The 25924-nt window shown below is 41.1% G+C and overlaps 1 protein-coding gene across 2 annotated transcripts in view; it reads right to left on the reverse strand.

The window, feature by feature from the left end:
- Window positions 1-24568, reverse strand: part of SLC25A26 (solute carrier family 25 member 26) — an 83084-nt gene extending 58516 nt beyond the window's left edge. Inside the window, exons 1-5 of one of the 2 annotated variants that reach the window (XM_027889296.1) lie at window positions 24417-24568; window positions 21885-22041; window positions 20244-20353; window positions 5391-5495; window positions 4469-4516 (exon numbers count right to left, since the gene is read on the reverse strand). In XM_027889296.1, coding sequence (XP_027745097.1) covers window positions 4469-4516; window positions 5391-5495; window positions 20244-20353; window positions 21885-22041; window positions 24417-24449 — 453 coding nt within the window. In that variant the 5' untranslated portion in view covers window positions 24450-24568. The remainder of the gene's footprint in view (window positions 1-4468; window positions 4517-5390; window positions 5496-20243; window positions 20354-21884; window positions 22042-24416) is intronic. The other variant, XM_027889295.1, reaches the window with a different exon arrangement.
- Between the last annotated feature and the right edge of the window lie 1356 nt (window positions 24569-25924).

Here is a 25924-nt window from a genome sequence, read left to right on the forward strand (position 1 = left end):
ACCAAACAGCACCTTCTCCTCCTCAGGAGACATTATTACTTCTTGGCTTTCTGGAACTGGGAAGAGCCTGAGCGTGTTGCTGTTTGTCACACTGCTGCCACTCATTAATGCAACAGCATATTTGGAACTAGCTGTCCTTCTTTTCCCCAAACTTAACATACCATGGAGTGCTCTCTCCCTCCCAAGACAGCACAGCTGCCTTTGTCCATTTAGGCTCTGACCTGAATCCATTTAAGGCAAAAAAAAACAAACAGAAAAAATCCAAACCAACCCACAAGTGTACTAACTTAACAAACTGGGACTTCCAAAAGGCACGACTTGGCCATCTCACTGAAAGCAAGGCCAATACTGTGCTGTACCAGAGTGGGGTCAGGTAGTTTCCTTCCAAATTCAGAGCTCTTGAGATAAATTCTGAAACAACATTGACAAGTAAAGCATCGTTGCTACCTCCATATGAACGGAGGCCACTACGGCCAGAGTGCAAACTGTCTCAGAAAAGTCTATGAGGCAACACAGAGGATAAGAAGAGTTTAATATTAATTTTAGCTCCTTTTGAATCTATTTCTAAGCTGGAGCCCAGTCCATCTGCAATAGTTTTTCAAGTGACAGACTGAATTTGAAGCACACAGAACACCCACTCAGCACTCACTCAGTTCCTCCAAGCCATGGTATCTCATGACTGAAAGGACACGACATTTACCGTGGCACTGCTGGTGCAAAGATGCAACCTGCACACGGGCATGCCAAGGGTGAAGTAACTCACTGTACACAGGGAAACTGGACAAAGCACTTCCTTTCCTTTTGTGTTGCCCCCTCATTCATAATAATGTCCTTTAAGACATCTGCTGGAGTCCTGTAACATGAACGGAAATGGAAGAGCTCCAACGGGAACTCAGGGGTTTCTTTCTTTTTCCCATGAACTGAACGTTATGGAATTTTAACAGATGTTCTACTTGGTCATAGTTAATAAAATGAATTATGCAGGAATTAAAAATCTGGCTCCATTTGCTTATATAAGATCTCAGCAGCAGAACTACATTACCATTAAGAAATTCTAGAGGATTTACACTGGATTTATAGTCTGGTCCTGCCTTGTTATAAGATGGCTGGAGATTTTACGAATTAACTTGTCTCTGTTGTGGAAAACTTGAATAAATTTACCTGCTCATTGACTGCTCTTAGTAGTGTAATCCACTTTCCACACCGATGCACACTGGTACACTATAACCATACGAAAGGACAATTCCCACTTGGATTTGCTTTGGAAATGACATAATGGGAATTCCACATCGTTTCACAGCCTCCAATTTCTGCCATTTATTCAAAGTCTCATTCAGCAACCTAATAACCATACTCTCACTTTGTGCTTTACAACAAAAGCTTTCCTCTTGGAGCACAGATGTCTTTTTCGGGCTTCTACTGCCAACAGAATGATGCACTGTACCTCACTTCCCCTTCCCTTTTAGGATTAGTTCAGTGTAACTACATCAAAGCAAGATGTGAAGACCAAAAAGTAATGGAGATGAGAGAAAAGTCACCAAAAAGGAGGCAGGCGAAAAGAGTCACAGCCAAAACTTTCAAGCGTTGAAGTTCACGCAGTTATTTCCAAAAGCATTATATATTTAGCCATCTTCTTTCTCTATCAACATTCAGCTGCTCAGAAAGTATTCTGAGGAGAAGATAAAGGGGTAAGTGAAAGACTGAGAATCAAAAATGAAGGATGAAACAGCTACCTTGCACCAGAACAGCAGCAGCACAGCAGCTAAAGCAAATTACGTGAAGCTGTCCTGAAAAGATCTGCTGTAGCAAAAATATGAGGTTTCAACATCACACTCCGTTTATAAACAGACTCATTCCCACTGAAGTCCAATCAACCGGCAAGCAGATCTCTGCCCAGGCACTGAAATCTGCTTGATGTAATACACACAATTTTATCCCAGTGCAACAGCTAAAATTAACCTTTCTTAAATTCTGGCTCAAGAACTTTGGCAGTGCGAGAATATCATCATCTGAAAAGCATCAATATTCCCAGCCTCTTCCAATTACTTCTTTTAAGTGACAAATCATGCATTGAAGCCCCTCCATCCAAAAAATCCCACTCCACTGTAACTAAACAAAGGTGTTTGTGTAGGTAAAGAACCAAAGCATGTAAACAAACTTTGTAAGTAAAAAAGTCAGCTGGAATTAAATGTCAGCCTATACATGCTATGCAGCTACCTGGATGTGTCCAATAATGAATTAATATAGATTTTTATCTGAAAATAAAGACTTTCCCTAAAGGAAGAAATGTACTTAAAGAGAAGGAAAAATCCCAAGATTAAATGTCAGACTTGCAACAGCTCCAGTTGAAGGTGCAATAATCTGCTCTTACTCAACTGGACATTGCTTTACAAAATTTAATGTCAGAAAAATGCATCAGTCTTAACAGTGTTAAATTCAAAGATTTTTTTTTTTCTCTTTGAACATCACCTATGATTTGTTTCATTTTGAAGAGAAAGCACATTTCATTTGGTAATCATTTATTTCTCATTCTATTGGACAGATTCTCCCAAAAAGCAATACTTCAACTGAAATCAGTTCTGAAGGATCTTTTATGAATATACATAATGGAGAGGACCCCCATTAAATTTCCAACAAAGTGCTGCCATTTTGAGTAAACAAAGTTATCTCAGCAGGGTCACACACTGTGCCATGAATATGGTCTGCAAATTAATTACCACCCTGACATATGTCAAAACAAATTTTAAGGAGAATAGCACCCAGTAGCAACTGTGTGTTTTATCTACCTGTTAGTATGCAAAATCTGTATTCAATGGGATCTAAATTTATTCATTTATTCAGAACCCCTCAGAGAAATCAAAATGATCCGTATTTGTTGGCCTTTTTTCGCCTGTCTGCAAATGAAATCTGAATGAATAACGTGTTTAGTGAGCCAGAAAATAAGTACAGGACAAAGCTGTGGTGGAGGTTACTTTTCCGAAAAGCAGGTGTCATCTCTGCACAAATAACTAATTTTTTAAACACTCAGAACTGCTAAAATAGACTGCAGTGCATTAGCATTTGCCAGCACTTTAAGGAACACTAAGTTTTGTATTTCTTACTTTAGGTCATACCCATCTTTATTCCGTACTTGCAACAAGAGTTGGCTAACATAACTGTACCTAACAACAGTTTTCAGCACGAAGAAAGGCTTTTAAAAGAGCTATTGAATCAAGGCTTAAAAGGCCTTGCAACTGGCTTTATTATCAGTGGCAACTGGCTTTATTATCAATGCCAGCACAGCCAACAAATCCGAACCCGTGCTTAAAAATAAAAGAGGAAAGATCCAAAGCTGGTTTACTCAGTTGAGTTATGTAAGGAGAGGACAAACCCGCCCACATACACATAGAAAGCACTTTCCTGAACAACATGGGTTATGTCTGATCACATTTCAGGAGGAAATTCTTCCCTGTGAGGGTGGAGAGGCTCTGGCACAGGTTGCCCAGAGAAGCTGTGGCTGCCCCATCCCTGGAAGTGTCCAAGCCCACGTTGAGCAATCTGGTCTAGGGGAAGGTATCCCTGCCCATGGCAGGGGGTTGGAACAAGATGAGCTTTATGGTCCCTTCCAACCCAAACCCTTCTGTGATTTTATATTTTCACAGGAACCAAGCTACAAACACACGATGCAACTTCTGCTTTGTCAGAAGATGACCTCCTGGGATCTGATTCTGAAACTATTGTAGACTGGGAGTTTATCAGTAGGTTTTTCTACTTCTTTTATAACCTGCCTTCAGTCCACACAGCATATCAAACACTTCCAGAACACTAATCCTGCAGTTCACATTACATCTATGAAAAGATTTTAGTTTAGGAACTATTTTCTGCCAAGCAGGCAAAAATATTTTTAGCCGCACTTTTTTTTTTTCCCCAACAGTGAAGTACTTCTGATTTAGAGTTAAGTAATGCCATATCAAATCTACAGACTGGGTGACTAAATACATTTCTTTCACACATTAAAAAAGAAAAAAAAAATCCTCCCTATATACAGATGACAGATAATCTCTTGGCATCTGCTGACGAATATATTTAAAGAAAGACTAAATCTGTCTGTGCTAAACTTGGCCTGATGCCACCAGTTCACCATTGTTGGCATATATAGCTCACATGATGCAATCACAAGACTTGAGAAAGTTTCCAGTACTTTAGTTTGTGGTTTTCTCATGTTAACATATACCTTTCCCTCCGTTTTCAATTTAGCAGCAACAGAACTAAGAGACAGGATGCATGAATCACAGCTCTTTTTAGTGCACATTATCAGTATTCTAATTAAATTACAGACTAGTAACTTATCTACAATGAAATACGCTGGGACTTAGAGCTTATGGTTCAAGCAATTGATCGGAACAACTATCTCTTGTTAGAAAACTAAGTGAGGCAAAGGAATCAATTGAAAAAAAAAAAAAGAGAGAGAAAAAGACAAGTGTTTTACCTCTCTTAATACTGTGCTTTTATAACCCCGATAAAGTCCTTGAACACCCTGTAAAACAACAAAAGAAAGCATCATCCACAGGGAATTAGTTTGCCAAAGAGCACAATTAGTCAATGATTACACAGCAGGCATTGCAGCCTTACCCAGAGTCACACCTGAACCTCAAGCTGACTATATTCATTGTAACACTGTATATTGTGTTCCGTTACTTACAATGCCAGAGGGTTTTATTTTCACCTTCTTAGCCTTGATTCAGAGCTTTTATCAACAGAAATATTTTATATTTTTAACCAGCTGACTAATATTCAAAACAGCTAAAACTTATTTTATAAGGATATATAAAATTATGTTGTTTACTATTATAGGGCAGTTCATTCAAGTGTTTGGAAAGACTTATGGTTCTCTGGACAGCAACACAGAAGGGGAAAAACATCTGTTTTTGAGAACACCAGCTTTTAGAGCAGAATGATCAAGTCACAGAAAGAAGTTCCAGTGAACCTCTTGTGCAAGGTTATCACAACAGTTTTCATTTGAAAGCAAATAACAATAAAGTGAATCATTTAAAGATCGTATTTATGTCTTCCTTCTCCTGGCTTTTATTTTACACTCAGAAATGTGCACAGTATTTCTCCCTACAGTGTTCTCAGGAGCCACTTTCTCCTATGGAATACAACCTGAGAAACACGCCTCGTGAGACTCTGCAAAACCAGAAGTGAACAGGTTTCCACTCCCATTTAAATGGAGGTCCCCCATATAAAGAGTTGTTTGGAGCATGCATGTGAGTGCACACACAAGGGGGAGGCGGGGCTTTGGTTCCCTTAATCGCAACATGCCAATCGTTTTTAACAAGAATAGATGGGGAAAGTGCTGGGAGAGCACAGAACTGGAATGAAACAGCTTAGAAATGCTGCTCTGAACTCACCTCGTGGTACAAGGTGTGGGAGAGAATCCGGAGGGTGCTCGAGGAAGGAGAAACCTGGGCCCTTTGCTTGACGACCTCAGATGGAACCCGTATGAGACACGCCACCTGCAGAAGAACCAGATGGTCAGAGAGCAATTCCCTTTGCTGCCTCTCTTTTCATACACTGGACACTTGTTTCATAAAGAAACCTGACAAACAAGGAAATAAGTTTTGTAATTATAGGAGTTGAATTTAAAAACTGGTTATAAGCAGCTTACGTATGTGTTCTGAGTGCCATGTACTTTTTGAACATAATATCATATTAACAGGAACATGGAAGGACCCTTGGAATATTTACCTTTCAAATTAGAGCTAGATTTGGGTGGGGAAAATCACCAATGAAACCAAAATTTTGAAGCCATCCCGTCCTTTATCAGCTACAGGAATTTTCCCCCCTACTTTCACATATCTGAACTGGAGATTTAGGATCCTAAGAACAACCTTCTTTCCTTGGTAGTTCCTTTGTGCCCTCTAGTGACTGACAGCAAGAGACATTCTGGTTAGCTTTAGATACACACAATATATTCAAGGTTTACCTTAAAACACGAACTAGATTTCATTCAAGGTGAAGCACTGGATTGATCCTTTCCTAGATAATGGATTTTCAAGGCAGAAAAAGCCTCTGCAGCTGGATGTAATAACATGGCTGCTGCCATAAAGGTCCAGCTTTTCTGAAAAAGCCAGACTTGGCCTTAAAACATTCACCTGCCACTTCAGCTTCAGGTAGGGATTAAGCTTTTGTGCACATAATTTTAAGGAATGAGGATCCTGAAGCGTGGGAGTTACAAGCCTCTTATCTCTCTAGAAAATGCCTGTTCATCAGCACTAAACTTTTAAGCAGAGTTTGTCGTTGGTTGGCTCTAGGAATACTGTGATGGGACTGGGGGCAAAACACTGGAGACAAAACAGGCCAGATTTTTAGCCTTCCTTGATCCCATTCTGTGCTGGGCTTAGGAGCACACTACAATTCCTAGACATAAAGGTGATCACAGAGTACTTCAAATTCAGAGCAGCCCACCTGAAGTGACAAACCAAGCAGCTAAGTGGGAAATCTATGTGTGCCAAAGAAAGAACAGGAATTCACTGGAGATTACAGAAAGAGTGAGAGTAACTTGAGTGGTCATTTGTGGGCAACACAATACAAGTTTTAAGTTTCATTTTCACGAAGACAGCAAGAAAAAGTCTGTTATCCTGTTACAGTCCTACAAGTTTACCAGACAACAATATCCAAAAGTCATTACAAACAGATCTAACTCCATGTGCTCTTCAATTCTCAGGGTCAAAAATAACAAGTGACCCCAATCTGTCAAGAAAATAAGAACTGTCAAGTTTTTTGATAGTTCAGCATAAATATTTATAGAACTTCATGCTTCATAACACTCCATGTCCTTATATTAGCTTTTTATTCCTTAAAAATATGGAGGCAGGAGGAAAGCTTTAAAAAGGCTCGGATGAAAACAATCTAGTCAATCAAGACCAGACAAAGAGCGCAGCGTGGCTTCCTGACATCTGGGGTGCTGCAGTGTTGGCAGCAGAAGGGTGGCTACAAAGTAATGTCTCCATTTCCCCCAGACTACTTGGGGTGCATTTCATTTCAAATTAACTTTGATGTTTCTCCCATTTGAATTCGCGCTTACAAGGGAGTCTGTGGCTGCACAAGAACAAAAACAGTGATTACACCGCGCTGCTCTGAAAGGAAATAAAGGCTCGTGTCACTCGGGCAGTGCTGTCAGATTGGCTCCACAGGGCACTTCTGGTACTCAAAAAGCCATGAGCTGCGACTGCCAAGATCAGACCGAACGGTGACATTTTCGCTGTGCACCTCAACTTCCAACGCATTGCCTTGTTTGTTCCTACATATGCACCTTCCTTTGTATCAGTAACAATCCCAGCAGCCTTTTGATGTGGAGAACAGGTCTCCAAAGGGAAGTATGCAAGATTAAGTTCACAGGTATCTTATTTAAAAAGTACCGACCTGGACAGATGGGTGCAGAAAAATCTCAACTCTATCACGCTCAGATCTCAATCGCTCCGGTGCCTTCCCGGTAACGCTGCCAAAGGTAAAAGCACACAACGTGTGTCTCCACAGTTTGCTTTCTTAGATAAGTATGTTCAAACAAGCACCAGTGTGATAACTCTGCATGGAGAGAATTCACACTTCAGTTTTCAGACATCTGAAAGCTATAAGTAAATTGCATAGCCCAGGGTGAAAGCTGTAACTGTGCAGCCTCTCCACAGTAACTGCCCATGTCAATGCTTTTACCTGCACCCACTACGGGATTAACAGACACGGAACGCAGATAATAATGTGACCTCACACGGTGGGAGCCCATTCAGCTCCCTGATCACCAAGGTCTCAGGAAGAAATCGCTTTTTAATCTCTTGGCTGTTCACACAAATGTAGCCTGTTGCTTGCCACAGACGAGTACAATACTGCCCGACAGACTCAGGCCATTCCTGGTGCATCCTACCGGATTTGGGGATGACCCTGTGACAAATTAGCTCTCTGCAGAACATCTGCAGAGCCAGCCATGGAGAGAGTCCAGCAGTGGGCCCCTGGCTGACTTACAGCACCAGACAACAGCACCCTGTTGATAGGGGACACGCTTATTTTCACAAGCAAGGTCTGGAGCCAGGAATTATTCTCATCTTCTGATGGGAGTAAAGAGACAGAATCAAGATCCTCCAGACCAACTTCAGGGGAAAAATGGGTGCTGTCCTATAAGCTCCTTCCTTATTTACCAGGTCAGGTAACACTGTTTTCCAGCTTTCAGACTCTCTTCTGCCTTGTTAATGCACATGTATACATATCACAGATTGGGAAGATGATAACACTGAAAAACTAAAGGCTCAAGATTTTTTAAACTTAAGCTTTAAGAAAACCTGATTTTATAGCTATGAGCAAAGCTATTATCAGTTTATAGAGCAGGTGTGCAGAAGTGACAATATTAGCATCTATTATCTTTGTAGCCTTTTAAGACTATAACCACTTCTGAGCAAGAGGGTACTGAATTTAAAAATTCTCATATCAAATCAGTATCAGCTGAGAGGGTGACTCCAGTATTTAGACAAAAACCTAAGTGCATTTTTAATTTACTAACTTGCATTAGCTAGTTAGGGACAAAAAATAAAAACAGGACTATTTCATTAACATTTATCTATGTATTGCTAAGACAGTATATGTTCTAATTAAATCAAGGTAATTTTTTACCTCTGTCAGTTCAGGGAAAAGCATTTTAGCTTCTGGATTCTCTTTGCGCGCTTCAATGCTGCCATCTCCTGGTCAGATTCGCGTTGGAACAAGATTTTCCTGGCTGTTCTCACCAATGTCTCGACTGATGGTGAAGAATGACCAGGACAAATAAAGCCTCAAAACTGCCCTGAAGCTTTATATGTACCACACCAAACAGTTTGTTTCAGTGTACCTGAAACCTGTCCCCATGTGGCCAGAGCTAACAGAAAATAAGATCTGCTGCAAAGAGCACCAGGAGCCTGCCCAAAGCCTTTTCCATGGGCTCACTCACCTAAGTTTATTGGAAACATCTAATCTTAAAGCTGTAATTTCTGCATAGGGGCAAATCCCACCCAAAGCTAAAGCAGCTGTTTGGAATTAGGCAGACTCATCTAATTCATCGGCACTGAGCATTTTACTCCTGACAATAAGACAAAGAAGAACAAAGAGGGATAAGAAGGTTTGGTGCAAGTAGGTGATCCAGGCCTTAGTGATTCAATAGCCAGGCACTGCAAAAGCTGCAGGATACCCACAACTCGCTGCTCCTTCAGGAAAACCAGCAGGAAACACAGCCTCCCATGAAAATGGCTGAAGGAAATTTGCAACCAAAGAGATATTTTTTTTTTATTTTACCTTTTGTTAGTGATTTTTTGGTTAACATGAAAAAAAAATCTGAAGTAGCTGGTTGGACTAGAAAGAGCCCACTGCAAATCCAGGAGTAAGCACTTAACTGCAAACCACCATGACACCACTTCCAGCTCACTAGCAGGTCCCTGCTCCACTATCCAGCATGTTCAGTTCTTTAGCAAAGCCAAACATAGACAATGCCAACGTTTTTAGGAAAGAACACAACCCCTCCTGGTCCTCAGCACTGCATTATCATCCAAATATTAACATATCTCATTTAGATTAACAGCCCTTTGCTTCCACTGTTTGTGCTCCAGGCAAACCATTTTCTCCATGACTGGATTTGTGGGGTTTGGTAGGGAATCAAAGTTAACACGTGTGTTTGGTTTTAGGCACCTACACTACAGCTTGACCACTAACCTTGCAGGAACGATCTGTGTATGAGGTGCATCCAGAAACATTTGGAAGAGGAGAAGAGCAGGTGTTATAGTTGCCATTAAGGGCTTTTGCTGGGTATTTAAATTGGGTTGATGCACGGCAGGTTTTCTCAGAACCAGGGACACAGCTGGTACTAAACCATTAGCAGCTTTGTAGCTCTAAGGAGAGCAGCTTGAGAAGGCATTTATTTCCTGCTGCAGCCTGGCTGCACCTTGCACAGCTGATGATCTGACTCACACTCTTAAAAGCTCCCACAACCTGAGTCTGAGCACTTCTTATCTTTAGTAAGAAGCAGATATTGCCCATGCTCTCAGGAAAGGCTGCTAAAGCCCATTCTGTTAATGCACTCCTTCCTGACTAACAAGCTGAGCTGTTCTCTGTACTAACCTGGGCCTGGGTGATGATCAAGACCAAATTTTGTCCAGGTAGTAATTAGCCAGCTATTCTGCTACATGGTAGGAGAAGAGTAGTCTGAGGACAAAGAACTGTTCTGGAATTTGTTAGTGGCTGGTGATTTAGGAACCTGCACTCGGTGACTCTGAGCAAATCCCTGTGTTGCACAACTAAGCCTACTGGAAAATCTGGTACAGAAACATGCAGTAAGCTCTAGAAAACTTTTCTCTGTTGCACCTTTAAACCCTTTAAAACTCTTTCTAGAGGATTTTAATATTTAAATTTCTCAAGTAGGAGGTTAATTTTAATGACTTTATCTGCCTAAGTAGGCTGAGAAGCCGTAATTGATGTTCACCATATAAATATAACTTAATACTTAAAACAGAACTAAAAGAACATACCTGGGGACAGTTACTCTTAAATGTCATTTGCATAAATTTATTCTTAATAAAATAAGAATCTAATTCATGACACTATAAAACTTTGTATCCAGAGAGCAGAGACTTTAAGATAAACCTCACAATACCTGTGGCAAGACAATCAGCAACCCATTAGGGAGAAAAAGCTGCTGCACAAAAATCACAACAAAGAGGCTATGACTTATCAAAGGACATATGTTTAGGCTGCAGTCAATCTGCTAACAAATTTTATCTCTCAACCCCATTCTTGAAGGTCAGAAGAAGTGCTTGCTGCTACATCAAGTAAAATAAGCACGAGAGATGGAGTAATTCTAAAACCTCTTCAAAGAGAAGCAGCAGTAAAGTTGGTTTTGTGGGTTTTTTAAGTGTACTCTGCATTAGCCCTGACCATACAGGTGCTGACCTCCTGCAGACAAAAGCTACCTTGGGGCTCAAGTGTGTTTTGTTGCTGGTTTTGTGTTTGGTTGGGTTAATGTTGTAATCTGAACATCTCAATTTCTATGTCAGACTCCCTTCTAAGTAGGGAGTTACTATTTTTAATCTGAAACATGAAAAATATCCTTTTCCCTTTCTCAGGTAACTTAATTATTAAAATAATAGGAGAGTTTAAAATTAAGACATCTGAAGTTGCACTGATTTCCTTTGGACCCTGAGAAGATAGGGGAAATTTGAACCTCTTGTTTCAAGACAGAGGCTCTCAACAAACCTTGAATTCAGCACTGCCACTTGTCATGCCTCTCCAAAAACCCATAAATTTATGTTTGGTTCTTCAGATCTCTCTGGGATTTCCCCTCTCCAACAGAAGAGAAAAGTGAATGCAATATTATGAGATTGGCAAAGCACCCTCCAAATAACTGCTTCTAAACTGTAGTCATAGCTCTTGGAAATGTTGCTATCAGGGAACATGAGATGTATCTGTAGATGGAGGATGAACTTCCTCCCCCTTTCTACCACCAGGAAAATTAACAGAAAAGCAGAGAAAACAGGAAATACCCATTTGTCGTTTGGTTTCATATTTTCTTTGAACAGAGCACCTGAACTGCTGCAATTACAGACCCATAACAGCTCAGACACCAATAAACCTTCATCTAAATAATCGCTGTCCCTTTGACCAAGGCAGAACAAGTTTCTATGGTCAGTAATTTGCTCTGGGTCACAACTCAAGATGAGAACAAGTCCCTCCACACGTGCTTGTCAGCAGGCTGTGCTACCTGCTGGAGAAGGATTGAAGTGGAGAATTGAAGCGTTAACAACTACTTTAATGAGGAAACTGCCTCCAGGGGTGACGGAAACTGCCCAGTACGTGCACTGTCCACTATCAGTTTTTGCTTTAAATCCTGACTCCAGGGAAAAAGTGTTCATCTTCAGCATTTAAACTCAGAATATGCTGTTCTTATTTCCCCCTCCCACTCTCATGCACAGCACAGTTAAATTCAGTCCTGTGTAAATCTGCTGGGGTCATGAACAGGTGACTCCACTCCCAATTTAAACCCCATGGAGAGAACAAGCTTTGACTAATGGGCTCTGGATGGGAAAGCTTGGACAATGCCAAGCTCTTTGTCCCATCTTTGCCTCTGACTGACACAATAAGGCCTTCATTAATTTAACTGCAGCTCCCCTGTATGCTGGCACGAAACATTTCTTCAAAGAGCAACCTCACCCAGCAAGATCCCTCAGATCTCAGCACCTCCCAGAGCTTAAAAACATACTATTTCAGAGAGGAGACCATTCACAGGGACCAAATGTCACAAGCATTTAGAAAACTGGAGTTTCTGCACAAATGTTCTGCAACTTCCTCCAAGTTCCCACCTTAGACAATTTTACCTGGAATCTGTAGAGCTGTTTTGCAGAGCGTTATTTCATCCTATCATTGTCAAACCTAAGTCAGCTCCATTTTATTGCTTTCCAGAGCTCCCTTCTTCCTGCTTCAGAGCATCATCTGCACCATCACACACTTCTTCCTTCACAATGGCCTTCTTGGATGAGCCTTTTCACCCTAGCTGCCTCCTCATCCATCACCTCAGGAGCCCTCTCAGGGCTACTGAGCTCCTGCCCCTCTCTCAGATTTCCCTTCCCACACATGGCCCTTCAATTGCCCAGTTACATTCCCTACAAATTTTGTACTCCAGCACAAACTAAGTGTCCTATGGATTTTGAAGTTCCTTAGGAGTCACAAGTTAAACACAAGTGGTAAAAATCAGATGAAGAGCTTTAAAAAAATCTTCCTTAACCTGGTTGACGCTTGAATCATAAATTACTACCACATTTAACACAGAAAGCCTTAAAAACCAAAGAAAAGTAGACCCTTAATTCAATGTACAGAACCATCTGCATGATCCAATCTATTCCAGCAACTCTTTCACCAGGAAAGTCTGTTAAACTTATTTTAAAAGGCTTAAGAAACTAATCAAATCCACCAGCCAAACTGTTCTTTCAGCAAAAGTAGCATGGTGCATCCCATCCAGCATAAAACTGTTTCCAAGGAGCCAAGTGGGGTCAGGCTGTGTTACAGGAGGACAGACGGTAATGAGATTCCAGGCAAGAGAACACAGGCAATATTTTCTGAAAACACATTAAGTCTCTTGTTGAAAGATGACTAGTGTTTTACAATTTGCTCAGTCTCTGGGGGCTACATTGGCCCAGAACACGGAAATTTCAACTACATTGTATTTTATCAAGTATTTTCCTCTAATTGATCCCTTACTCTTTCCTTCAGCCTTTTCACTTAAAGAATTATGGGCTTGTCCACATATGGAGCTATTCATGGTTGTTCCTGACAAACCCTGCGTAGAACATTAGTTTAAGGTAAGTTTATTCCAAAGTATCTCAGACCTTTCCAAATCTGACTTTGGTAGAATAAGTCAGGAAATCCATCAGGAAATACCTCTAGATTATTTATTTCTCACTTATACTCCTTAATCCAAATTAGCTTTCCTCTACAGACACTTTGAGCTACAAATATTTCTAAATCAACTGAGTATCAGCCCTAGCATTAAAAGAAAAGACATGACAACCATCAACTTTACTGCAAAGTAGCATGTCCTCTGAGCCCTGGACTGAGCAGATAACACAAAGCAGTGTTGGAAGAGCAGCTGATGAAGAAGAGGCAATATATGCAGTTAGCATGGATCATACAAGAAAAGATCAGCGTGGGTGGCTGGTTAGGTGTTTGACAGTTCTTAATTTGCTGTTTCAGCCTTTAATTGTATGATGAATTTATTGGCAGCATTTGTGGATTCACTCCTGCATTCATCTTTATTTACAACCAATTCCCAGACACAGCTCTAATTTGAGTTTCTATCCTTTCCAGCTCTGCCCCTTCCCCATTAACTCTTAATGGCAGCAATCTCACCTTCCCAACCATCTCCCAACCAATGCTTCTGAAAAAGGAATTGGCAAAAATCCTAGAGCATCTGTCTTGCAGACCTGACCTCACATAGATTAATTTATGAGTATTTCAAACCCCACCACAATTAATTCAAAAGACCACCGACGTTGCTCACTCCCCTGCACTGCTCATCTTGCCAGGGTCAGTATACTCCCCTTCCAAAAGCCTGGATGCACAGCACAAAAGGCACAGTCACAGCTAAAATTACAGGTACTGATCAATGAAAATAGAAAAAAAAAAAGTTGAAGCACTGTGGAAGAAGTTCCACCAAACTTTGGCTGCTGTCAGACTTTGGATACTGCTTTGAATACCATGATCTGCCAGCCCACAATACATGGGTTGAGAGGAGATAGGAAAAAGCAGAAAATGCAGCTTTTTGGTTTTAAACAAAGAGTTTGTTCCCTTTATTAATTCAGTTCCTGGAAAAGGCATAGTTAAAAATTCAAAGCCATTAGCCCGAAGTCTAGACACTGTAAGTACTAAATCAATTCTTTGTTGAACTAAAAGCAGCTCTGCCTGCAGTGTCCAACTTGCCTGTTGAACTGAAAAGCCACATCTTCCAACATGCAATTTTTGGAGTTTCAAATACCTAAAATCTTAACTTCATGTCTGTTGTGAGTGGCTGTTTTATCTCTGTTAGATTGGGCTCCTGCAAGCTGATCTAGAGCTTACTATGCTGTAAAGCCCTGACCAATTATTCTGCTGGAGATCCTCTCGTTCCATTACTTTGTGGATTTGTCTGACTCATGCTTCTGCCTTTTCCTCAGAACAGGCATTAATAGCAACTTTCTTCTCTGACCCGGACACTTACACTCATGGAATTCATACCAATAAACTTTTGGAGATTCCTGTTCTTCCATTAAACTGAAACCAGTTAACTGTTTCAAACAATACTGCCAGGGCAGAGGGAAGAAGGGGCTGATTCACAGACACAGGTGGTAGACAACACTGCGTTGTCTACCATGCTTAAAATGCCTCTTTTTATCCAGGAAAGAAAACCAAAAAACACAAGCATAAAATAAAACATAGACTTTCCTCCTTTATTTGAATTTAAAGCACACTCAAAATGTCTTTCTACAGAATCATGATTTGTAAACTGTAAACTTGATTGCATTTGAACTTTCTTCTTGTAAGAAACAAGTTAAGACTAGCAGAGAAAGCTAACTGAATTCCCCAGAAAGATAACTAATGTAAAGAAGTTTTCCTATTTGACACATCCCAACAGCAGATAAAAAAATTCTGAAGTTATTAATATGGAGGGTCAGATGCTAATCACAGATGAACCACACACTTTGCTCTTATCACAGAAGTACCTCAAGTGGCAACACACTGGAATACACAAGTGAGCTTGGAATTTCACCTTGAAATACCTGTCCTCACCCTGCTCTGTGGAGCCACATCATCCCCTCTCCCCATTGAAGCGATGAACTTTTGGACACTTCAAATCTCCAGCATTCAAATCTCCCTAAAGTACTCTGGGAACTCACACAAGGACAAAAGCAGCTCAGTAACTTCAGCTGGTAATCTGCTTCCAGAGCATGGTCATTGCAACCACTTGCCAAAAGAACAGGACACCTCCCTCCCATCCTGATCCTCAGTCCTCCCACACACTTCCTCTCTGAATGTAAAGGTAACTTGCTCTCTTACAGAGCAGGGAAAAAAAAAAGAAAGACAATGTCACCAAAAATAGTCAACCAAGAAGAAAAGGTCAGAGAGATAAGAGTGAACCCAGTATTTACAAGAAACAGCCCAAAACTTTCACTGAATGTCTTGCAAAGCTCAGATGGTAACCACAACAATATCTAAACATTAGATGGAAAAGGCTGTTGTCAGCTCCCTTCTCCACAACGTGAGCCAAACGACTTTATTCTCACCTCCATGGAAAGGCCAGCAGGATGCAACATTATCTGTGCTGAATCCAAATTAGCTGCGCTGAATCCAACCACTTTGGCACTCCTGAAGGAAACCTCATCGGTCAAACTAGGACAGCCTTAGACTTGTCCCACAAAACCATGCTTGCAGGAGGTTGGTGTGAGAGGCAGGACTTCAATTTATCAAAGCTTCTTGTAATTAATACATACACTGTCACATTAAACTGACATTAAAAAACTCTGTACAAATCAATCTGGAGCTGCACAATTAACTCTGGTTCTGCAAGACACACCTGGTTACTACTTGAAATGGGCACTAGGAGGTTAAAAACACTGTTCCTTCTCAGAGTTACTAATAAATACCGCCTCAGAATATTAAAAGTAAAATTTCAGAACATCTGGTTTTCCTTTCCACTCCCTATGATACCATGTTTTCCAAGCACATTTGGCAGCTGAGTGTAAAGATACAGGCAGACTAAACATACAGGGCAAAGTTGAGTCAAGATGAAAAATTCCAATGTCCTGGATGCAGCGAGTGTGTTTCCTATCTCGAGATTTCAGTTACACAAGTGGTACAATAAGGGGTTTTCCCCCCCTTGGTAACCCATGTATTCATCAACCTACTTCTTCCTTGATGAGATGAGATGATATACCATGTATGTGCCCTCTAGAGTTTTGGCTGTGTCTTTTCAAGTAATTTTTCATGTGTTATGGGATATTCAGAGTCCCTATACGGCGAGATTCAGTTATAGGAACAACTAATTACGTTTAACAGGGTCAGATTTTGAATGTACTTTTCTTTATCTCACTCTGGGAGATGAGATTAGCTTTTTGTATTTCTCCTGCCTAAAAGCAAAAAAAAAAAAAAAAAAAGGAAACAAAACAGTGTTACAGCCCCTGCCTTCTCACTTGGTTTTGTGCCTCCCAGCCTGGAAAAATGGACCAGAGCAGTCCCCTGGGGACTTTGTTTCCCATGAATTTCCACAGACTGCAAACAATACAGAAGAGGGCTGTTATAACAACTAAGACTTCCCATTTGACTGATTTCTCACATATATTTTATCATGTCTTGATGCAAACTTTGTATCTCTTCCTCTTTACCTGTTTTATTATTTTTAGCAGGTCACATTCAAAACACAGATTGGTCAGCATAAACACACGTTTAAGCTTTGCACATAATCACATTTTACTGGTGCACAAGAAGGTATCTGACTCATTTATGCTCAACTGTGAAAGAACAGCAAACCTAGAAATCCAACGTGACTTTTTTGCTCTAAATCTTAATTTCTCTGTTTCGTAAAAAAACAGTGTGGAAGACATGCCTTAGGAATCCTAACATGACAGAGTGTGTGGTTTATTATTTCACATTTAAAAGCAATTTATACTAAATAACTATTAGAGTATATGATGCAAGAAAAGTACATATTATCAAAAAGAACTACTGACAAAATAATAGTCCCAGTGGTTATGCCCTGATTAAAACTTAATGATTAATCAATAAAACTATAATTATAACTTTAACCCTGGTGCAATTTGGACTAGTTTATATATTTCTATTGATCAACTAAGACTAAATGTGAGAAGGTCTTGCTTTGTGCTATTTTATTACAGGTGTGTGGTAGCAAATCTCCAAATCTCTATCTCAGGTATTTTACAGCTTAGTTCTCCCCTCACACCCATCAGTCCAAGAGGAGAAGAAAAGCTAGCAAAAAGCAGAAAAATGAGCTGAAAAATGGCTATTACAACACTGCAGTTTCCACACCATTAGGTGACATTGCCATTTCGATGACTACCAATATACATTTCTCTGGCCTTCGAGTAGCAAGAGCCAAGCACATGAGACAACCCCGAGCAACTCATTTAACTGTGCTGCACCTTCTCTGCCAGCCCCAAAATGAAAGCAGTAAGTGCCTGAGTTGTGAGGGTCACAGACTACAGACCATCCTGGAAAAAAAATGGGCAACAGGTTCTGCTGGAAGGAGTCATTTGTAGCCACTGGTTTTTGGCTCCTGCTAATTAAATTACCCATTTATAGCTTTCTCACAGAAGCCTCACAATCAGAGGGAGTATACTATAAATAACTTACTTGACAAAGAAGGGTGTTTTGAGTTGGTTTTTTTCCCCTGTGTATTTTATTCCACAGCACTGGCACCTCTTCATGAGCCCAACTGTCATTTCTCTTGATTCTGCAACAGCACCTGAAGCTTCAAACACCTCATGGATCTGCCATTCTATCAGGTTATCAGGAAACAAGGAATTTTAGGGCTATGCACTGCCATGGTGGTGAAGAACCTCTTGCTGATTTCTAACAACCTTTAGAGAATTTTAATGGAAATAAGTTCTGTGCACTGCCTTAATTTAGAAGTGATAACCTGACAGCACAGGCTCTAATCAAGATCAGAAAGAATCCACCTGAGTCAGCAACACAAACACATCCCACCCAGCCCTAAATCTATCACCTTCTATCTGCCATTACCAGAGTGGTTATAGATGCTGCACTCGCATATATTCATGTGCTTGGTATGTTAAATTAAGTTTCCTGGCTAAATCCCACTCAATCTAATCAGTATCATTTCCACAGAAGAATGAAAATTAGTTGGGGATTAAAACTGAACCCACAGGGAGCAGGGAGAGCTGAACTGCTTCCCGTGGGAAGCAGCCAGGCTGTGCTGCTGTAGCAGTGAGGCACCTGGTGTTCACCTGAGATGGCACAGGCACCTCCACACTCCTGGTAGCTTGGGACCAACCTACACCTGAGCTAAATCCCCATGGGAAAGAAATGAAAAAATCAGTTAATAAAAGCAAATATGAAAACACAGACACGACAATTTTTCTCTGCCTCACACCACGGGCCAAGTTTAACTTGCAAAAGAGCCAGAAATATTTTCATACAGCCCACTCCTCTACTCCAAACTTGTGGAGACACATCAACTTACACCCCATTTTATCAGTGCAGTGCAAGGAAACACCCTGTGTGACAAAAATTGGAGGGAAAAGGAGGCCAGCACTGGCAGGAACAGCATGGACTGTTTACAGCTGAACACCCAGCCCCAAACACTGCCAAGGCACTGTGCCAACAGATAAAAGTGAGAGTAGTATCCAGGGAAAGGAGGATTTTGCTGAACCTTTAATATATTTGATTCAGCTAAGCCAAAGCAACCTTGCTCTTTTTGTTTGCAAATAAGCTCACATAGTTTTTTAAAAACAAAATATTCAAGCTTCTGGAATAAAGTGTGTGGATAAAGTGCCTTTGGTATTTACCTACAGAGAAGGAATGGTCATAGTTTGATCACACTGAAAAGGGTTCCCTTTCAACACCTGCCACAGTCTATTTGCACAGGAAAGTTCCTGTCACAGAGTGTCACCTACCAGCTCCTTCCAGAGCCACACTTTCAATTCTGTGGATTTACAGGTTGTCCATTGGCATTGCATGTTGGTGATGACATTAATTTTAAAATCTCAAGCGTTGAAATACAGCCTTGGCATTTCCTTAGTACTGGAAACCTTTCCGTCTCTCAAAATAAATAAAATAAAACCTAAAAACTCTAAGGAGTGGTCAATATATGCTGGGAAACAGCCTACACATGCCAGATTGGAAAGTCAGGAAGGCAAGAAGCATTTTGTTACTTAAATTCAGTGGGTTAAAGCTATTTAATTTTTAATTTATAAAAAAAACAAAAAATTCAGACACCCCCAATAATTTCTGCCAAGTCCATGCTGTTAACAAGGCAAGGGCAACCTAGGCAGCAAAACAAGAGAGGTTTCTCTTGTGACCTTCTTTAATGATATCTAAAGTGTTTACTGAATTTGGTCCCAGTTATTTTGGGTATTGTATAAACCTGGGCAAAGAAAGCCATTATTAGCAGCTCCAGAACCTGCTATAAACAAAGTAATGTATTTAATGGATAAGAAATACAGCAACTTTTCAAAACAGTGGCAGGAAAGAGTTTTCAAAAAGCCTATATATAGAAATTAATTTCATTATTCACATGCATCTTTAAGCTGCAATAACCCAACCAACACATTAAAGTAAAGGCTGCAGCTATCAGAGAGACCATGTCACTAAAGTATAGAAATGTTCATCCCAAGGGAAGAGGCTTCACTAGATTATCCATTCTATTTTCCACCGACAGAGGCTTCATCAGAAAAAACTTACACATTGTTTGGCACATGAAGTCACACAGCTCTATCCTGTAAAGGTTTATTTATGTTTCTGAACCATCCACCCTTTCACCCTCTACTGACTTAGCATGATCAGGCAATAGACCCACAAAGAATTGTTATTAAGTCATTTACTCACTGAAACAATCCTTACAAGTGCCAGTTTGTAAGAACTGTCACAAGCATAGTCAACACTCAGAAAGATAGGATGCCAAACCCAAGTTTTCATAATTGAATGGTTTCCTCTCCTGTCATGGACACACAATACATGAACTTCCTTCTTACCACTTCCCCAAGGGAGGCAGCAACCATGTGTGTCGCTGGAGACAGGTAAGATGAAGAGCCATGGGGCAGCAGGGATTTCACATTCTCATAGGTGATAAAAAATGCAGCAGCTGAAATTCAAGAACACATGCAATCATTTTGCTGTTCCTCCATCACAGAACTAGCACAAAAAAAGCATTTAGAGATGGATTTTGACACCTATTGTTGTGCAGCTGTAGCTAAAACCAGGATATTTTTACATCAAAACAGTACAGCAGTATGAACAAAATCTGTGGGATAATCCCTTCAGAAGTTTATGCTCCTGGCTATTCCAGCAAATATCCCATTAATATCAAAGGTGTCAGGGCTTTAGGCCACATTTAGTACAGGGGTAAGGAAGGATGTGTTAATTAGTCATGAATGTCCAACACATTTTGAATAAATGGTACCTTCCATATTCACAGATAGAGAGAAAATCTTTTGGTGCAATTGAACGGACGGTGGTTTTTTGGGGGCATGAACAGACAACAATTAATTGAAAAGAAAAACAAACCAACCCAAAATTCATCAAGGCACTCACTCAATACAATTCTGCCCTCCTTAATGTGCAAAACTATTTCAGTAGCAGTTTATTAATAACTTCTTGCCTGCTATCGCCAGTTTAATACTTTGCAATTTAGTGCCACAAGTTTTTTTTTTGCAAGCTTGTCAAAGGCTTGTAAAAGTTTTGTGCAGTGAACAAAAACCATACAGAACTAAGCTGAGCACAGCAACATGAGCTGTGTTTATTCACTGCAACAGTCAGCTACAAAGGCACTTACACCTTAAGGGTTATTCCTTCTCCTAAAGATAATTTCAGTTCTCAGTCATACGTTGGAAAGATAAAACCACAGTTCAGATTTTGGAGATGTAAATCCTGGAAAAAATGACATGTCTTGCGGGGGAACAGATTTTAATTGTACAGAAGGGGCCATGTGAATTGCCTTCTGTTAATCAAAAGATGCTTATCACCTCAATAGGAGATAAGAGAGCAGCCAAGATAAAGAACTGATTTTTTTTACATCACCTTATGAAGGACATCAAACATCTGAAGGTGTCAGTGCATTTGTCAGCAAAGTTCTCCTGACATTTATGTCTGACAGCATAGCTTGCTTTCTTTTCATCCCTCCCTACAAAGACAAAATGGACAAAGGCATCAGGAATTTCAGATGCCTTTTCTCTGCAGGAACTACAAGCGTTTACTTTTTAAAAAGATCAGTTTCAAAAGTATTTCAAAAGCATATTGTTGCTCAAGCACTTTGGACTTTGATTCCTTCCCAGTGTTGTTGCAGAGTGGGTTCATGACTTAAGTGTCCAGGGCAAGGAAGACTCAAGCCCTCTTTGGCACCAAGAAATGCTTTAGGGTGCCCCTATAAGTAAGGTTTATATCCAGGTACCCTTCCAAGGAATTAGGGTTGCTTTTCAGAGTGAACATGCAGCAGCCTTCACTCCAGGCTTGCTCAAGAGTTTGCTCAATACTGCACAATTCCAGAATCTGCCCTTCACAGCTGGACATGGACTCACAGAATCCAAACAGGCACCTGCAGGAGAGGAAGCACGAATGTTCTGTGCAACATAAATTCCCACTGTAATAAGACAAAGCATAACCCAAAGACAATTTACCATTTGGAAAGGATCCTATCGCAGTGGAAGGAACACCAGCATAGATGCCACGAAAACCACCAGCCTTCCTAAATCCTTGAGGACTCTGCAGTCTTGTTTTTACAGTATCCAGGGGGAAAAGGATCAAGTCAACACAGACACCAGCAACTCCACCAGCCTTCAAGACAAAACCATGGAATAAAGCACATTAATACTTTCAGGGGTGAAGCTGTGGTGCCTAGGTGAGAAACTGAGGCAGGACTAACCCAAAGCACTACTGATTGAGGTCAGTTTATAAACTTACAGTCTTACACAGATCTCAATAGCTTCTATAGCTATAACAGGGAAGCTTAAACAAAAGAAAGAATAGATATTACAACTTTTAAACAATTTTTAAGGTACTTTCAAAACAATCTCAGTGTTTTGAATAGTGCAAGCAAAGCAATGCAACACTTCCCCACTATACAGAAAAGTAAGACAGTGGATGTCACTTATTGACACAGCACTGAGTGACCAACACCTGCAGGAGTTGTGTGATAAGATCAGAGAAAGATTGAAGCAATTCTGCTCCCCCTGTAAGCACCTCAAGAAAGCACATTCACATTTTTCCAGCAAACTTCTTCATTTAAAGTGTTCTTCCCAGTCCATTTCCTCTGTTGAACAAATCCTAAAGTAAAGTTGCTTTATTTTCTTTTGTTGATAAAAGCATATTAAAAAAAAAATTTTTAAAAAATCATAGAATCACAGAATGGTTTGGGTTGGGAGGAAACTTGAAGATCCAAATTCCCTGTCCCAGGGGTAGGAACACCTTCCACTATCCCAGGTTGCTCCAACCCCTGTCCAATCTGAAACACTTCCAGGGATGGGGCAGCCACAGCTTCTCTGAGCAACCTGTGCCAGGGCCTCACCACCCTCACAGGGAAGAATTTTTTCCCAATATCCAATCCAAACCTACTCTCTGTCAGTTTGAAGCCATTCCCCCTTGTCCTGCCACTACATGCCCTTGTAAAAAGTCACTCCCCATGTTTCTTTAGGCTCGCTTCAGGTACTGGAAATCATGTTCAATAAAGATGTTTCCAAAGTCATAAGGAAAAGGGGAAGGATTTTATCCAAATCAATTCGTTAAAACAAAACCCTAAAAAAATTGGTTCAACTAGGGTTCAATCTTCTTTCACTGTCTGTGTTTCTAGATGACTGCATTTTTTTTTAAGTTACCCCACGGCATGACTGATTGTAGAAAAGAATTACTTGGCAAAAACAGGGAGACGAGACTGAAATAATTAGAAAACCTAATTAAAAAAAATAAATCAATAGTTAGCATTAATCCATTATGAGACTATTTAGATGCAGTGCCAGAACACAAAAGACAGTTTGAAGTCTACTTCATATAGAATAGCACATAGAAACAGCTGCACAGATTTTTAACTCTGCCTGAAAACAAATCACATGTGTGTTACTCTGATAATTTTTTCCAGGGCAACAGAGGATTCAGAGAGGTGTTCACTATCTACTACTAAAGGTTTAATCAATAAGTTAATTACTCTTTTAATCTAGTTGGCTATTTTGCATGCATTGATTTTTCTTTACTCTTTCTCATCAAAATCCTTATCTGCTCAAAATAACATTGATCAGATTAAATCAGATTTAATCTAGCCATCTGTTAAAGCATGAATCAAAAGTTACTAATTGCTTCTCTAAGTTCTCAGAGTTCTGTATCTTAAATGTCATTTAAACTCATGGAGCAGCCAACAGAGCACCTGCCAGCAGGCGACAGTATCTGTGTGCTTACGCCATCTGCAGAGAACAGAGACGATTTGGGGATAACAAGACACCTAAAACACACCTTCTCCCTCACCTCTTTCCTTAAGAAAGGATGTCCTTTGATGTTTGATCTTTGCCCACTTTCAGACCTAACCAACAAGAAAGGAGATTCAATCCATGCAATAGAGAGCAGCCAACAAGCTCTAAGTGATGTCCAGGTGCTGGAAAGACAAATTACTTGATGGTGGAATTGCTTTGTTAAGGTTTAGGGCTCAACACCTTTCAATGATCTCAGACCTAGGAGGAGGTTACCAAAACCTGGGAAGAAGGTTGTTCCAAGAGATAGTGGACATAGAATTTACAGACCACAGGGATATTTGGCAGAGCCCCACAGATAAGGAGGAACGGAAGGAGGAAAGAAGGACAACTCAGCAGCTGTGCTGAATCAGCTCCAACTGGATAAGAGGTAATTTATACCAACCGACCCAAGAAACCCACCGACCCAAAAGAAGAGAAAGACTGAGCACGTGGACTAATTAGCATAAGAACCAGAGAATAATTAACCAATAGAAGACAGAATACTAGTAAGAAAGCTATGTAACTTGTAGGCAATGAACACCAATGGCTTTGTTTGCCAAAATGCACAAAAAGGGAAAAGCCTTGGTAGTCGCGGTGCTGGCTTTGTGGATTTCCCGCCGCAGAACTGTAAACAAACCAAATAACTCCACTCTGTGTATGGGTCGCACTCTTACGCACCCGGCGAAAGAACCTATTTCGGGCGCGCTCACTCACCGCCAAGGCCGCCCAGGACTCTCGCGGCTCCATGCAGAGGTGCCGGTCGGGGGTGGCAGCCCAGCCCGGCTCCCCCGGCCCCGGCGCGGGATCAGCGGGAGCGGCCCCGGCTCTGCCAGCTTGCAGCGTGCGCGCCCATGGGGGCAGCCATGTTGGCTCTCCCGGCCCGCGGTCACGTGAGCGCGGCTCCCACCGCGCCTGCGCACAGCGGGACGGCGACGCCGCCGCCCTTGGCCGTGCCCTTGGCCGTGCCCTCAATTAGCACCGGGCGTTAATGAGTTATCGCTTGGCCGCGGTCTGTACCCACTGGGGAAAAAAAAAGATGTACTCTAAGGTAGAAACATTCCCGAAGGCCCTTGGAGCTTTTCGTCAGTTGATGTCGATGCCTTCACGCCGAATTTTCTCGCTTTTTGTAAACCTAGCTGATGACGTCAGAAACGTCAATAAAAGTCGCTTAATAAAGAAAAGAACTTTTGTGTTTGAAGCATTGCACAAGATTACATCAAATAAAGATCCCATCAACAAAAAAAGTGTGCATTAGGTGGGCGGAGAATGTATTAGGAGGGTTCACACAAATTCTACTATATAAAAGATGGATTTTTTTTTTTTATTTGATTTGTGGAAACCTCCACCTTGCTGAATAAAAGACATCTCCTTTCTTCAGGGTCATCTCTCCTGCCTCTTCCCACGAGGTGTGCTGGCTCTCCTGGAAGGGAAAATGCCGTTTTTGACTCCCGTTCCAAGCACTTTCACATTTTGCGTTTGTGTCTCTCTGGGGCCTCTCCCCCTCTCCGCAAGGGGCATTCGAACAATCAGCTGCAGGGAGGATTTTGGCATGTAGCCCTCACATAATCCACACCCAGCAGGAAACCACACCTGAAATTACGGGGAACGTGATTGTAGAGGAGGGAGAAAGGGCAAAGGCAGGACTAGAAAGGCTTCGATTCCGAGATTTCCTTGGCTGCAAGCACATCCCTTGGGATGGCTCTTGGACACAGCAGTCGGGAATGTGATGATTTTTTTTTTTTTTCTGTGCTGCCTCAGTCCCCAGAGACAGGCAGTGTCAGAGCACTCTTCATTTCATTTCGTCTTCTTTTTCATTTTGAGTGAAAAGCTCAAAGCTCCGCAGGCAAAAATAGAAAGAACCTGAATGTCATATTTCTCAGCTTCCTTTGATTTTTGAGGCAGCTCCTTGGTTTTCCGGTCCTAACTTATCGTTTTTATGACGATCTGGTGAATTATCAATATTTTGATTTGGTTTAGGCTTTGTAGTGTTTATTGAGAAAGAATTCTTGGTTTCGTACCAGGAATGATGCAACAAATGGTCTCCTTTGAGGTACTGCCACACCTGTCCCCAGTGTGACTGTATGACCACCTTTCCTCCAAAGCCTGATTAGTGTGTGAAGCCTAAGACAGGCAAGTTTGCTGTCCTAGGAATTAGTTTGTAAAAAGTCCCATGGGGGAGGGGGGGGGGGGGTTGGACTGGATGATCTTTAAGGTCCCTTCCA

This window comes from Empidonax traillii, unplaced genomic scaffold (genome assembly GCF_003031625.1).
Source record: "Empidonax traillii isolate 1590-97213 ecotype Southwest subspecies unplaced genomic scaffold, ASM303162v1 scaffold258:size685985, whole genome shotgun sequence".
Classification (NCBI taxonomy): domain Eukaryota; kingdom Metazoa; phylum Chordata; class Aves; order Passeriformes; family Tyrannidae; genus Empidonax; species Empidonax traillii.